At 42.0% G+C, this 15,317-nt stretch overlaps 2 protein-coding genes across 2 annotated transcripts; one reads left to right on the top strand and one right to left on the bottom strand.

The window, feature by feature from the left end:
- Positions 1-4,174: 4,174 nt before the first annotated feature.
- LOC137877727 (protein YIPF7-like) lies at positions 4,175-9,026 on the bottom strand. The gene is made up of 6 exons (XM_068717791.1): positions 8,946-9,026; positions 7,648-7,770; positions 5,883-6,022; positions 5,555-5,700; positions 5,284-5,465; positions 4,175-4,429 (listed from the first exon to the last, which is right to left on the bottom strand). Exons 2-6 carry the CDS (start codon positions 7,767-7,769, stop codon positions 4,267-4,269), a joined length of 753 nt encoding a protein of 250 aa, XP_068573892.1. The 5' UTR covers position 7,770; positions 8,946-9,026; the 3' UTR covers positions 4,175-4,266.
- A 636-nt stretch (positions 9,027-9,662) lies between these two features.
- On the top strand, positions 9,663-14,732 carry lamtor3 (late endosomal/lysosomal adaptor, MAPK and MTOR activator 3). The gene is made up of 7 exons (XM_068717723.1): positions 9,663-9,773; positions 10,006-10,049; positions 10,786-10,820; positions 10,908-10,966; positions 12,670-12,803; positions 13,373-13,436; positions 14,371-14,732. Exons 2-7 carry the CDS (start codon positions 10,041-10,043, stop codon positions 14,442-14,444), a joined length of 375 nt encoding a protein of 124 aa, XP_068573824.1. The 5' UTR covers positions 9,663-9,773; positions 10,006-10,040; the 3' UTR covers positions 14,445-14,732.
- The last annotated feature ends 585 nt before the right edge of the window (positions 14,733-15,317 follow it).

The following is a 15,317-nucleotide window of genomic DNA, read 5'->3' as shown; positions in this document are numbered from 1 at the left end:
ATAAAGTTGAATCTGAATCATAAGAACAGTTTCTTCTCATCTGCAGTTGGGTTCATCAGTAAAGCACGGGACCCCTACTGACTCAGACACTTACATTCCAAGGAGAATGACGTACAGCTACACACCCTTGCACATCTTTTCTCTGTTAATATACACTTGACACTTTAATCATATACTCGTTTTAACATAATCTTATTTGTTTGTTTGTTTGCCATATTTCATTGTAGATTTTCATATTTTTCCATTGTTAAATGATGTCTCATACTATTGCAATGTGTTTATTGTTATGTACCATTCACCTAGCCACATACCGTGTATGTGTAACGTACTTGGCAATAAACAGTTCTGATTCTGACATTTGAGCCAGGAATAGGGATTCTCACGCTGCTCCCCTGAGCACAAACTCAAACTTAGAGGAAAGTGTTCACAGTTCAACCTGACCTGAAAGTGAAGGGTCATCCTGTTAGAACCCTTCCTTCTATTTTCAAAATAAAAGCAGGGACAGTTACTTGGAGCAGTATTTGGTGTCGGTATTATTTTGAAATTACAAATGCATTGACACTAAAATAGCATACATTCATTCAGGGACATGGTTACGAAAAAGCCAACAGGAAGTTGTTGTTGTAGGTCTGAGGACATTTGCATAACATTAACTACATATAAACCCCAACCACTTTCACAACTCTTGGACCGTTTGTCATTGTCTCTGGTAGGAGGCATCATTGCACTCAGCAGCAGAGAGTTCCTGTTCCATGGGTGACTGCCCCCCTTCACAACCACTTCAACCGTTTCTAGCAGAGTCCCTGTGTCATTGTGCCTGGATGCAACGACCAGCGTCCCGCCAGCAGCCCCGACACACGGAGGGGTACGAGGGTCCATTAATCTATGCTCGCAGCAAATGACACATGAGCACCTTGCTGGTGAGAATAGATGTTTGAAGATTAAGCAGGTCTAACTTGCAGCTGATGTGGAGTGCTCTGGTTTAATGATGGGTCACCGAGCGGAGATCCCCGCCAGCCCGTGCTCTGGTGAATGAAAGGTTAGCAGGAGCGAGACTCTGAGAAGAGAGAGCCCATCAATCATCTGGAGGAGTTCAGTGTGAAGTAGCAGGAGAGTTACGTGGGGCCCGGGGAGCGCTTGTCTTCAGCCTACCGCTTGGCCAGAGGGATTTGTTTGCTTTAACGAGTCCAAACAGTCAGGAGAAGAAAGTCTGGGCCTGCTCCTCGGGGCTGTCCTTCCCTTTCCCTCCTCTGTCTGTCAAACATGCACACATGTTCCCTCACATATATTCATCCTGGACGGGGGTGTATTCTCATTAATATAAACACACTCTTTGGCTATTGTTTATGCTATCACTTCAGCTAACTGTCCTTTTTTTCCCTCAGAGTCAGACCTGTGAATCAAGCATGTTGCATGTTTCCTCTGTTGCGAGGCCTCAAGCAGAATCGACCAATTAAAGGGTTATGTTGTGGTTTAGGTTACAGGGTTAAGGTCTAGGTTAGAGCCATCAAAGGGTTACAGCCTGAAAGGAGGTCATTTGAAAGGCAAAAAAGTATTTCAGCATGTACTGAAGTTCACAGATGTTACCGAAACTGTTTATATTTCACTTTTAAAGCTGTGAAATTATATTTGTGGTTAGATCAACCCTCTAATGAAGATATAAGAGAAATGATTATTCAGATCCAGGTCCACCATACAAACCACCGTCCTGCATCGCTGCAGTAATCATTTCACTGGTCAGCTTTGTTTTCTTTTTCAAATAGCTTTGACTAACCACAGTTTGTTACCAACCTGTCTGAACTTCTTCCTACCAAACAACTTTATTTACATTAAGGGGTTTTAACTCATTATGGGTATTTAAAGAATTGTTGTTTCATTTTTTCATGAACATTTTTGCCTTGTTACCATCCTTAAGCAAAACAGCATCAGTGAATGAGCAGTGTTATGATGTTTCTGTGATGGAGCTCAGTCTTGGGGCCTCCAAAGTCTCTCACACAGAGCAGAACCACAGAGCCTAGAGAGATCATGGCCTTGGTATTCGACCCTGTCAGCTCGAACACCACCCGAGGGACTGGATCCACCTGCTTGATTGGACCGGGACCCTTTAGAAGTTACCCGTTGTTAATATCACAGCGAATTGTGTCGACATTTGTGCCCCTCCCCTCCCTCCCCCGCTCGCTCTCCCAGCTCTTAGAGAAAGTTGTCTGCAGAACATCACTGACTGCAGTTGTCAGAGTCTGCTCGGACCCTCATACATCATGGAGGCTGTGTGAGAAATGAGTTCCTTTGCTTCCTCTGAAAGCTCCACAGTTCTGTGGACTATGACTGTTGACATCCTCCTCTCTTCTCATTCACACACACACACACACACACACACACACACACACACACACACACACACACACACACACACACACACAGCTTGTTCTCCAGGACAAAGTGACTAATACAGAATTGTTTCTGCAGCAAACAAAATGACAAAGCAGTGTATTGGAAAAGGCTTAAAAGACAAGAAATGAAACCAACTTTCTGTTGCATTTACAACTTTCTCAGTTCATAAAACCAACAGTGGAACTAAAGAGAAACGTGTGACTCATTCAGTCAGTGAGAATGGTTTTAACGTTGCAAAACTGATGTTGTAGCTCCCTCTACTGTAATGACAGGGAATGTCTTTGATTTCTTTGAGAACTTTGGGTGAACTTACAGACAAAACTGCATCCTCTCAAAACAGAATGTAAAATAGATTACTATGTGCATCCATACCTCCATGTATGGTGCCTCCACACTGTGGACACTTATCAATCAATCATTCTAAATGAGAAACATCATAATCCAGCTTGTTTTTCAGTCTTGTGGTGAAATTCACAGACCTGCTGACATGGAACAGATTTGGAGCAGGATTTAAAACATGGATACAGGATGAACTGTTTGCTTCTCTGTTCCATGTAAATTGTCAGTCTGCCCTTTGGAGGTGGTTTGAAGACTAATTAACTTGTTAGTGAGCCAAGCACTTTAACCTTTAGTTTGATGTTATTGGTCCTCATGAGTTGTTGGACTGTTTGGCTTCCACTGAAGAGTCTAAAACATCAGGTGTGTGTGGAGCGATGAGGAGACATTGTGCTTCCAGACATTAATGAAACTAACAGAAATATATCTCTATCATGTTTTCAACGTGTTTTTTGTTTGTTTGAGGTTTCACTACTGCTTTTGGGATTACGTCATGTCGTCTGCTTTTTTCTTCCTGCAACAGTTTAATGACGGCCAACTAGAGAAGTGGCCCCGCCAGCTGTTCATCTCCATGAACTAACCCCTTATGTAGGGTATGGAAACACTCATTAACTTGCAATTGCATTTTCTGGGAAATGATTTAAAAAGAGCAATATATGACATTCAGACCACTATTACAAAAGCAACCAACAGAGGAGTAATGTCTACCTGAGCAGAGAATGAAGTCTCTCTCCCTCTGTGTGTTGATAGCCGGGCTTCTCCTTGCTTTGTTCACATATTCGGCCCGGCTGCGCATGCTGCTAGTGCATGTTCGTGACTGTGAGCGTGACCCACTGGTTAGCTCACCGCCACCGCTCTGCACATACGGTGGTTACAGCTGATAACACCATTCTGACCGACTAAGTTGCTGTTGTTAGGGAAATATTAAGGAAAGCTGACACCTGGAAATGTTAGATACACTTATTAGATATATATATATATATATATATATATATATATATATATATATTTATTCATCAAAATCTTTAAAGGCAGAATGAATGACATGCAAGGCATTAAGGTATTGCTTTAGATCATAAGACAAATATCTGCCATGTAAGTATGAAATAAAGCTTCATTAAATAAAACAACAAAATGAAACCATTCAGCCTTGAGCTGAAGCTCCGTTTAAAATGTTATGAACCAGAACCAGGCACAAATTTGAAAATGATTATAAATCCTCAAAGCTCAGTAAATGATGATGCTCTAGTAGCTTGCAGTGATGAAAAGTCCAGAGTTTGGAGAGTTTTCTTTGTAACAGTACTCAAGAGGTCTCATGGCAGTTTCACTAGCCTGCTCACACTCTGTAAAGCAATAAGACATCTGGGAAAAGATCTTAGCACCAAGTTCCTAAATTCCTTTTCAATCACCTTGAGTGCTTTAGGCACACAAATAGACCAGGGTGAAAGACATTTCCCCATTGTAACTTTATTGCTAGAAATAAAAAAAGGTTGTTGCTTGAATAATACAAATATCCCTCCGGGTTTAATCTGGTGATTATTAGAATACAGTGACTAATGCAAAGAGCCCATACAGCAGGGCACATGGGTAAGCCACCAGCAGCTGTTGGCCCTCCATAGCCAGAGTGGAGATGAAGATCTTGGAGGCAGAGAGACTACACCAACAAATTCCTAACACGGCCAGAACTGTACCCAGGACGCCTCTGTGAAAACAAAAAAAGAGGGATTTGAAGCATGAAAGTCAACCTGACCTCAGCTCTGCATGAGACCTGCATGTTAGTGACATCTGACCGTCTCTTTGTCGGTCCGAATTAAAACACACCACCAACATGCTCATTCTCTTAATGGTGAGGATGCTGGCGCTGGTGACAAAGTTGGTGGCTGATGGTTAAATGGTGGTATCGGTGTCAGCAGCTGAGAGCATTGCAGTAAAGTGGGAGCAGCTGTAACAGGTGGCTGTGATTACGGAGGTAAAAGTCCCATTCATTTCCCCCACAGACCACTAACTACGTTTACATGCACACTATCTAATATGACAGCATTTCAAATTTTATAGGGGTCATGTAGACAACAAATTCCGTTTGGATATTCCAAATGAAACCTGATTCTAAATGGAGCATTTTCAGATTAAGACAATGTGATATCCGATATTATTCGGGTTTTAGGAGCATTCTTTGGGCATAGATACAACACATTTGAAATATGTCTTCAAATGTGTCTTTATTATATTGTCTTCTATTATATTGTCTTCTTTCACAAGAACACGAGTACTGGAGCCAATATCCAACCTATTGCGCGCACGTATGTTAATAGAAGTTAGAGATTTGATCTCAGAGCTGTACATTTCACAGCACCTTAGAGATAGTGTACATGCCTTGCTCAAGAGCACTTCAGCAGTTTTGCTGGGCAACACAGTACCCTTAGAGCTAGATTTCCTGTTCCCACCAACAACTTTGACGACCACCCTCCATGCCCAACAACTTTTGAGTTTTAACATCCAACAAGTCACAAATAGAAACAGTATATTAATTAACACACAACCACTGAATGGACTTACTGCAACGAGCAGAAGACAGCGAATGTAGAGAGGGCTACCATGGGCAGGAGGCAGTAGCCCAGGACACTGGCCACACAGCCATAAGACACTGCCAGAGAACTCATCAGACTCAGCAGAATGTACATCCCAATACAGGCTGTAGCGCTGATCCCATACACATAACCAAAGTGGGCTTTGCCTGCCTGAATATATGAGAATAAAGAAATAAGCAGTATTCCTAGTAATGGCATTATACTTGGTAGAGATAGGCATTACTATGCAAGTAGCTCACCATCATTAAAGTGACCCCCAGAGCAACGCAGAAGAGGATGGGACCGGTCAGATCAGTCTCATTCATTATGCTGCCATCTGCAGGCTTAAAAGGGTTCAACACGGTCAGTGTCTTCTGCCAGATGTGATCAAAATTGATGCCGAGCTCTAAACAGGAACAGAAATGTTGTTTTCAATAATTAGTTGACTCCCCAGCTGATTCCTGGATTCACCACATCTTATCTCTCTATGAACGGACAATTGTTTGCTCGATTTCAACTAATACAACATAGGTAGTTATAATGACCCAAAGAAAACATAGATTGGTTCAAATGCAGATTCTTTTTTACCCTCAAGAAGCGTAGGTTCCTCTTCAGAATACTCTGTTCCTCCAACAGTCCCAGAAAGCATTGCAGGTTGGTAGAACTCTCCAGTGTACTGCTGCTCCATGAGGGGATCCAGACCACCCGGCACAAAAGCCTGAGCTCCACTGAAAACAATTGCAAGAACAAATATTGATATGACCCCTCCCTAAAAGAGTCTAAAAGTAGGAATATTACAATAATCCTGCATGTGCTTTCAAGGTTCCATCAATCAGCAATGTTCAAGTCAAGAAAGGATTTATTTGGTGTAAAAACTCTAATGTTTTGCAGTAAAAGCTTTCCAAAAACCTGCCACACCTACTTTTACTTAGGTCAGGTTTTTTTTTCAGTGTCAGAAATCTTTAATATTATATAGGCTGCTCATGGGAAAACCAGTGGAGCAGTGATCTTATCTCTTGACGCATAGAAGGATCTGGACCAGGTTAAATGGCCCGAAATGTTTTAGTCCCTGCATAGGTTTAGGTTCCTAATTCAGTCCAGAAAGGCTGCCCTCTTTCACCAGCCCTCTTCGGCATCTCGCTGGAGCTCCTTGCCCTACGAATAAAAAGTCACCCAAACATTGTAGGTCAAACACTCATAAGATTATATGCTGGCGACACGTTATCATACTTACAGAACTAAGAAACACCCCTTTTGGCAAGTTATTCGCATACACAATCAAGCGAACCAAAAGTGTTTTCATGCCAACCCCGACGTCTACATGCCAGGCTTCTTGGAATGTGTTCCGTTCAAAATAGTTAATGATCACCTCACCTATCTTGGCTTAACCGTGAAGAACTTTTAACTGGTTATGAAACAGTCTCAATTTAATACTGATGCCTCTTTATGACCTTCGTGAGTAAACAAGATCAGCGAGAAGATTGGTTATTTCTATATAGTTATTCTTAATGCTTCTCATCAATGCCACCTGTTAGGATTCCGCACAAAATCAGGTGAAATCATGCAGCAGAAACTCCTTCAGCTCAGACTCCAGCGAGGCCTCCAGCCCACTGCGGATCGACCCACAAAAAAAAGAAGTTAATATAAAGACGATAAAGAGAGTGTTTTGCTGTCGGGGCACTAAATATTATCTGTACTGGCATGATGCCTTGTACAGTTATCTGTGGCTCCAGGGGTCACTGAGGATGTGAATGGTCATAATCAATCATTAACACAGTTAAATTGGTCAGGAGGATTTCTACAAATGTGGTGAGGGAACGTTTTCCGCATCAGCAACGGCACTACATTTTCGACTCCCACACAACACTACTGGAGGCCTAGCCTGTATCGTTGGGCCCGCTGGAGAGAAGCAAGGCCGGGAGAACCAGGACCAGGACCAGAACCACTGTTGTTGCTTTGTACATGCTGTGGAAGTCCCAGATATTTAGGGGAACGCCACCGTGTCAGGGTTCATAACATCATCCGGCGGCGCTCTGTGAATTTCATCGAGCTGTATTCACTCTGTCTAGCAAGCCACACGTCGGCTGGTTTACTACAGCTGTATGAACCCAAAATAAACTGATTTTGCTGTGATTTAATGGCAATAAACAAATAAAAATGATGCCAAAATAACTACATAAGGATGCTGTTTTGTAAATCAGGGTTTCTTACAAAAAACAGTGTGTAACCTTGAGGTCTACAAACATGTCGAATCTTGCAGTCTTATTTGTTGCCACATTAGCGTGTGTCTTGATATGTTGAAAAAATGCTTGATATGCGAAAGAGGGCTATCCTGAAAAGTCTGAATACTTACGTGTCATAATAAGCAGGGTTTGTGGAATCGTAGGCATCGTAGTGGTCCACGGTCTGACCCTGGTCATCTATGTAATATCCTGTCGGGTAGAAGTCCTGCTCAAAGTGCTGAAGGTCCCCCATGCTAATCAGTCAAGACAAAATAACACACAATACAACTGTTCACCACAAGCCAAAAAATGACCACTCAATTATGTTAGAGAGAACAGAGATGCTTCATTAGTGCCTTGGCGATCATCTTCAGGTGAATCCGCTCTCTGACTCTATAATAATACTTGAGCCAGTGTCAAGTAGTGACATGAGTAGCTTTGAAAATGGTGTATCAACCAGTACAATACAGGAGAAAGTAACATGGTAAAGGGACTTGTATAGCGCTTTTCTGGTCTTCAGCTTTTACGGTACATGTCATCATTCACCCATTGATGGAGTGTCTTGCTCAAGGAGACATCGACATGGACTAGCGGAGTTGGGAATTGAACCGCCGATCCTGTGATTGAAGGACGACCCTGCTCTACCACTGAGCCACAGTCGCCCCAATAAAGACGCCATGTTGAGTTTGATCAAAATCACATTATCAGGAATACGAGCTGCATATTCCATACTCCTTTATGCAAATATAAGTCACATTTTCTAAGACATAAAAGTGACAGGGATCCCCTGCTATACATTAAAGAAAAGACCTAACAAGTTGCATGATGTGTCCAGGTCGAGTGGTGCTGTGCCACATACCACTTCTCGGTTATAATGGCTTATACATGGTTGTCACTCAACAGCTATTTTTCTATTATATTTTATTGGTTACATGAATAACCCAAGTCATGCTCTTTCTCCTCATAGGCTACTGGAGCATTCCTTTAGAAAGGTAAACAATAACACAACATAGATGTACAGTTTTACTGTCCGGTTCCTAAAAATGAATAGTAGTGTATAACTATCGAGAACAAGATAGGCTTCTTCCTAATTAGTTTTTTGACTGATGAGCACCACCAGTTTTTCTTGTCTTCTTTGTCAAACATCTGTCCAACATTTTGTTTTACTTTCTGAATAATTCTTGTTAGTCTTGTTAGCATCGGCGTACTCATCAGAAGTCAAAAATGTCTGCTGCGTCCAACATCTATTTAACCTAAGTTGCAATCCTCATATTCTCCTCTAGTCATGTGTCCCCCAGTTTGAGAACCACTGATTAGCAATACGACCGTCAAAATATGTTCTTTGAACTATCACCACTATGCTGTCTAAACTATCTAAACATAGTTGAGTGTTCCTAATGAACAGCTTGTCTTTTCTCAATGAACTCACCTGTTTGTGTCTACAGTACAGTGCTTCCTCCCAGCCACTTCACAGAGTAGTGTGGTGTTGTCAGGGCAGAGATCGTGTGAAGCCCAGTCTGTTCAGATGTTCTATTAATAGTTGTCTATATTTGGATTTGGTCTCAGGATTATGACAAGTGCTCAGCTGCTCTCTATTCTGTTATTACCAACGAAAAGCTAAAACTAAACTAAACCTAGAATGTCACTGTCTTTCCTTGGTGTTTTAAAACAAGCATTGTCAAAAAAAAGGGCACATGTTGTATACAGTGTAAACAAATATTGTGTTCAAATATATATAGATTTTTATGGGGGGGGGGGGGGGGTTCTTGTAGAATAATTAAATTTGTTGTGTACTTCTCTTTGCACCAATACAAAATACTAAGATTTTAATTTGTTCATTGCTGATAAGAGTTGTTTTTGAGTTGATGATTGAGTTCCACCAATGAGTCATGATACTACAATCATCCCACAGCCCAGCTGTTGGCCTGCCTCGTGCTGTAGGTTTCAATGCTGCGTTTAGACGTTCCAAAGTAGTCCCACCTAACAGCTGGAGAGGTGCTTTTTCTACAGCTAAGCGTCCACCATCCTGGCAGCTTGAGGGCAACAATACCTTCTAGTCATGCGTTTAATCCTGCGCCAATGCGCAGTGTGGCAGAAGTGTTGCGCAGTACTGACTTTCCTCAACACTTCCCCACTAGCCCGGAAACAAAACAAGTGTGTCATGTGATTTTCAGCTCGTGCCCGTCTTTGCCACTTGTCTAGTGTGTAACAAAGCTAGCTATTAGGTATAAAGTCTTTTCAAAAGGAGTCGAAGAAGGTATGTGAACCCGTTTCATGTTTTCATTTATGTTCTTGTTTTATCGATTACGTTATAAGTTCAAATTAATTTAGCATGCAGAGGTTAACTTAAGCAGTAGTTTAGTTGTATCTATTGAAGTGACTTGACAGCAACACATCACCAGTTATCTGGTTAGCTAACATGTTAGCATACTTTAATCCACTTCAAAGGACCCTCATAATAATATGCTAACGCTGTTTTCTTCCAACAGACCGGCCTGGATAAGGCGACTAAACACCGGCTAACATGGCTGATGTGAGTAGAGCCCGTCTGTCTGTCACTCCTCTTCCAGTTAGTTCGTTGAAGAGTCCCTGCTGTCCCTCGCACAGAGAAAGATAAAAACAAAGCTGCATTGTAACAGCGTTATTTAACGTTCAATCAAAACGTTGCATGTATGTGTGCGGTGTAAACAGCATTTTGGCAACGTACAGCTCGAGGTCAAAAGCGACACATACGAATGTATTGTTGCGTAAACTTAAAGAGAGTTTGTGCTACATGGCGTAAGCTTGTTGGCTTTACGTGTGCTGCGTTCAGGTCCTCCACACTGTATCGGGACATTCACGACCGTCTGCTATGTTGGACGATTAATACCATCAGAATTCTAAACGAATGCTCCATCGTATTGTTTCAACAGACACACTAACCTGTGCGTGTAGTTATTCAATTTCGGTCCCTCTAGGAACAAAACGTAGAGTTACCAGTCATGTCTAATCTGGATGAATGTGTGCTATGATGTCGTTAATATCGTTATGATGATTAAGATGAATGTTTTTAATAATAAACATAAGCGATGTGAGATAGCCTACAGTGTTGTATCACAAGCTAATCACAGTCATCTGTAGGCGGTGTTTGAGCTCAGTGTCTTTCACTCACAGGCTGTATGAATGCATGGACATCAGATTAATGAATGAATTAATGAAGAACGTGACAATAAACCAGTTAATTGAATGCCACTCATGTAGAACCTTGTCTGACTTTGTTATCTTTGCAGGATTTGAAGAGGTATCTGTACAAACAGCTGCAAAGGTGTGTATGATGTCTGCTAATGGTAGAGTAGCATCAGAATATATTGTGTGAATTATTTGATGAAATGGACTGTGTGTTCTCCTTCAGTGTTGAAGGTCTTCATGCCATCATAGTAACCGACAGGGACGGTGTCCCAGTTATCAAAGGTAAGAAACCCTTTCTGAAGCCTTCGGTCCTCCTCTACCCTTTTCTCTCCTTCATGCATTTTCCACTAATTTAATTTTATTTGTTTTGTAAAGCCAAACATCACAAATTGTCCTCACAGGGCTTTACAATCTGTACATATACAACATCCTCTGTCCCAGGACCCTCACATCGGAACAGGAAAAACTCCCCCAAAAAGCCATTTAATGGGGAGAAAAAAAGGAAGAAACCTCAGGGAGAGCAACAGAGGAGGGATCCTCTATCAGGATGGACAGAAGTGTGATAGATGTCATGTGTACAGAATGAACAACATAACAGAGTTACAACACATTCAATGCAGGTGACAGAAATTATTCATATAATGAGAGTAGCAGTGGGTGTCAGCAGAGCCACGGCAGGAAACCTGTGAGGAGAGAAAGACTCCGGTGAAGAAGAAAAGTCAGTAATGTCCATTAATGGGACATGAATTCATACAGAAGGAGAGAAAGAAGAGGAGAGAGGAGCTCAGTGTATCCTAGGAAGTCCTCCAGCAGGCTAGGCCTATAGCAGCATATCATGGGGCTGGTCCAAGACAAACCTGAGCCAGCCCTAACTATAAACCTGAACCAGCCCTAACTATGAACCTGAGCCAGCCCAAACTATAAACCTGAGCCAGCCCTAACTATAAACCTGAACCAGCCCTAACTATGAACCTGAGCCAGCCCTAACTATGAACCTGAGCCAGCCCTAACTATAAACCTGAGCCAGCCCCAACTATAAACCTGAGCCAGCCCCAACTATAAACCTGAGCCAGCCCTAACTATAAACCTGAGCCAGCCCCAACTATAAACCTGAGCCAGCCCTAACTATAAACCTGAGCCAGCCCCAACTATAAACCTGAGCCAGCCCTAACTATGAACCTGAGCCAGCCCTAACTATAAACCTGAACCAGCCCTAACTATAAACCTGAACCAGCCCTAACTATGAACCTGAGCCAGCCCTAACTATGAACCTGAACCAGCCCTAACTATAAACCTGAGCCAGCCCTAACTATAAACCTGAACCAGCCCTAACTATAAACCTGAGCCAGCCTTAACTATGAACCTGAGCCAGCCCTAACTATAAACCTGAGCCAGCCCTAACTATAAACCTGAACCAGCCCTAACTATAAACCTGAGCCAGCCCTAACTATAAACCTGAGCCAGCCCTAACTATAAACCTGAGCCAGCCCTAACTATAAACCTGAGCCAGCCCCAACTATAAACCTGAGCCAGCCCCAACTATAAACCTGAGCCAGCCCTAACTATAAACCTGAGCCAGCCCCAACTATAAACCTGAGCCAGCCCCAACTATAAACCTGAGCCAGCCCCAACTATAAACCTGAGCCAGCCCTAACTATAAACCTGAGCCAGCCCTAATTATAAGCGTTATCAAAGAGAAAAGTCTTAAGTCTACTCTTAAATGTGGTGAGTGTGTCTGCCCCCCGGATGAAACGGGAAGCTGGTTCCACAGAAGCAGCAACAATAACTGGTCAGGACGTTAAGGTGACAGGTAGTACTGGCGGTTATGGGGATTCTCACATCTGCAGCATATTAAAGGAAAAGTGTGTAACATTTGCAGGGATCTGTGGGCAGAAATGGATTATAATGTTAATCACCTGAATATAAGCAAGGCCGGAAGTAACGAAACACAGGAAACCTCTCTCTCTCTCTCTGTGTCCCTGCAGTTGCCAATGACCACGCCCCAGTCCAAGCTCTGAGACCCGGCTTCCTGTCCACGTTTGCTCTGGCCACAGATCAGGGCAGCAAGCTGGGCCTCTCCAAGAACAAGAGCATCATCTGCTACTACAACACCTACCAGGTAATGTCTCAGGAGACGACCATGATTCATCTATAGAGCTCACACAAAGTGCTTCACAGTTCAGGATCAAATGAAAATGGTCAGTAACTCAGGGAAATAACTGTAATTACACAGAATGAAGAAATGTATCACTCATAGTTAAAAACTGAGTTTATAAATGTGCCCTTGATTTACATTTTACAGAACGTTGCAAAAATAACATGAAAGGTGTTTCATAGACAACACAAAGCTGCCTCATCAAAGGGTTTAGTCTTGCACTTTGAACATGATTTAAAAAGAAGTGGCCCTAAAATCGCTCCTTGGTGAACCCCAAAGGTTATTTTGGATATTTTGAGAAGTTATCATCAATTGCAACAAGGAGCTCTCTGCCAGAAACATGAGAGGAGTACCAGTTAAACACAGCTCCCTGCAGTCCAGTGTAATCCCTCACTGTAGTTAAGATCATTCAGTGATCAGCTGTATCAAAAGCAGTGCTCAGATCAGGTAGTTTATGAGCATCCAAATGTATTTAGTGCTTGAGTTTTAAGGTGAACCTCTCATAATGTAACATGTGTGTCTGTGTTGAACAGATTGTCCAGTTCAATCGGTTACCACTGGTCATCAGTTTCATTGCCAGCAGTAACGCCAACACAGGTAAACTCTGTTTCATTGATTATTGAACAATGTTCCCTTCAGTTCACCGTAACAACAGCAGTACTAGAGATAATGAAGCACACATAGCTTTAAGACTGAGCAGGGATGGGTTCCTATACTATAGCTGCTTCCATTTTGGATCCAGTTGTAAGTTGGTCAAATATCCGGACTGGATAAGCTCTGTGGCGAACGAACGGCCATAGAAAATAAGTGTCAACCCCTGTATAATGTTCCTATAATATTTATTTTAGAGACATAATATTTACCAGTATGAGGTTAGCAAATTTAACATTGTTGTGTCTTTTTTCTAACATGAATATAATATTTTTTTAAACATAACTAAAGTATATATTTCTGTCATCAGTATGAATATTATTTTGTTACTTTATCTTCAGTGACAAATAATATTTCCATAAATACTAAAATGTCAACTGTTGTGGAGATTTCAATCAAATCTTAATCTTTTTTTTCAGTCCAGTTTACTTTAAATGTTAAAACATTTTAAATTTTAAAAACACTTTATTTTAACTTTATTTCTTTTTTTCAATGTATCCTTTAAGAACACATGTTTCCGTATCATACTTAGCCTAACCCTAACCCCCGAACGCTACAGTTGTATCATCTATATATATTTGTAAATCCGTACGAAGATAAAGAATGACTTCATTCCTCAAGCCGCTCTACAGATATTGAGCATCGTCGTTAAATATCTCTACTTGTGAAATGTCGGGTGTGATCTCGTGGCGGTCAAAAGGTCTAAAGCCCCACGCTGTTAATTACAGCCCACGTTACTCACACCATGCTGAGGAGTCAGCTGCTCACTGAGCCTCCCCCAGGAGGACTACATAACAGCGTGGTGGAGCTAGAGCAAAGATCACGGAGTCAGAGGAGTCAATAACATCAAGTTTTACCTGACTGCACTCTGTGTCCTCAGGTCTGATCATGAGTCTGGAGAAGGAGCTGGCTCCACTAATAGAGGAGCTGAGGCAGGTGGTGGAGGTGACATAAGCTCCGACAGACAGGACGACAATGGATCGCATCCTCCTGCTCACTGAATCGCTCTCTCTCGTGGGGCATTCAGGGCCAGCGTGAAAACCTGTCTGGTGTTTTTTGTTTTTTACAGTTCAAAGTAATGACTTCTTCATCTGTTTACAACATGATTGGACTTTCCTGTTCACGTTTTGTTCTGTCGACTTTGCTTTTCGCTATTTTCTGTAGATATTAGGTGCTTCTCATCAAGTTTATATGTCAAATCAAATGTCAAGACGTCTGAATAAATGTCACTTTTAGCACCTATGTGGTTTCCTTTGCCCATTGTTCATAACACAGTCTTCCATTCAGTTCATGATAGTCCAACCATCCTTTGTTAGAGAGTTCGCCTGAAGGCCTTTTCCATATAAAGCTTAATATTCAAATGCACTTACCAAATCAACTACACCTTTTTTCTTTTCTTTTGACATCTAACAAATACCAGTCTATATCAGGCCACACCAGTGTCCATGGAGCCCCTCAGTAAACTACTGAGGGGCTTATCCTTAGGTCAAACACTTCAACTTCTCTAGCAATGTCATTGTCTACCCGACCAAAGTGATCTCTCTGACGCCTCCCATTCTCCCGGACCACCTGCAACACTCATTTTTCGTCAATCATTGTGTCCTTGTAAATGAGCCCAGTAGTTTGCCATTAGTTGCCTTCTCCTTAAATCCAGCGGCATTTCTTCCATTTCTACCTGCAGGGCAGGTGTTGGCGATGTTTTAAATGGTCCACTACATACTCTTAATGCCTGTGCCTGAACCACATCCAATTAACCAATAAGAGATTTGGCTAACACAGATCTTATCAAGGCCACATACATGGTTTTTAATGCTGACCAACTGGCTC

Source organism: Cebidichthys violaceus, unplaced genomic scaffold (assembly GCF_023349555.1).
Source record: "Cebidichthys violaceus isolate CVI_PGR_0920_01 unplaced genomic scaffold, fCebVio1.0.p SCAF_22, whole genome shotgun sequence".
Lineage (NCBI taxonomy): Eukaryota > Metazoa > Chordata > Actinopteri > Perciformes > Stichaeidae > Cebidichthys > Cebidichthys violaceus.
The sequence above is the reverse complement of the archived record's forward strand: the minus strand, read 5'-3'. Positions and strand labels throughout refer to the sequence as shown.

Excerpts from the sequence above, each read along its gene's own strand:
- LOC137877727 (XM_068717791.1), bottom strand. The coding sequence starts at position 7,769 with ATGGGGGACCTTCAGCACTTTGAGCAGGACTTCTACCCGACAGGATAT. Across the intron at positions 6,023-7,647 it reads AACCCTGCTTATTATGACAC|TGGAGCTCAGGCTTTTGTGC; the intron begins GTAAGTATTCAG and ends AATTGTTTTCAG. Across the intron at positions 5,466-5,554 it reads TGGGGGTCACTTTAATGATG|GCAGGCAAAGCCCACTTTGG; the intron begins GTGAGCTACTTG and ends TCATATATTCAG.
- lamtor3 (XM_068717723.1), top strand. Across the intron at positions 10,967-12,669 it reads CGGTGTCCCAGTTATCAAAG|TTGCCAATGACCACGCCCCA; the intron begins GTAAGAAACCCT and ends GTGTCCCTGCAG. Across the intron at positions 12,804-13,372 it reads GCTACTACAACACCTACCAG|ATTGTCCAGTTCAATCGGTT; the intron begins GTAATGTCTCAG and ends TGTGTTGAACAG.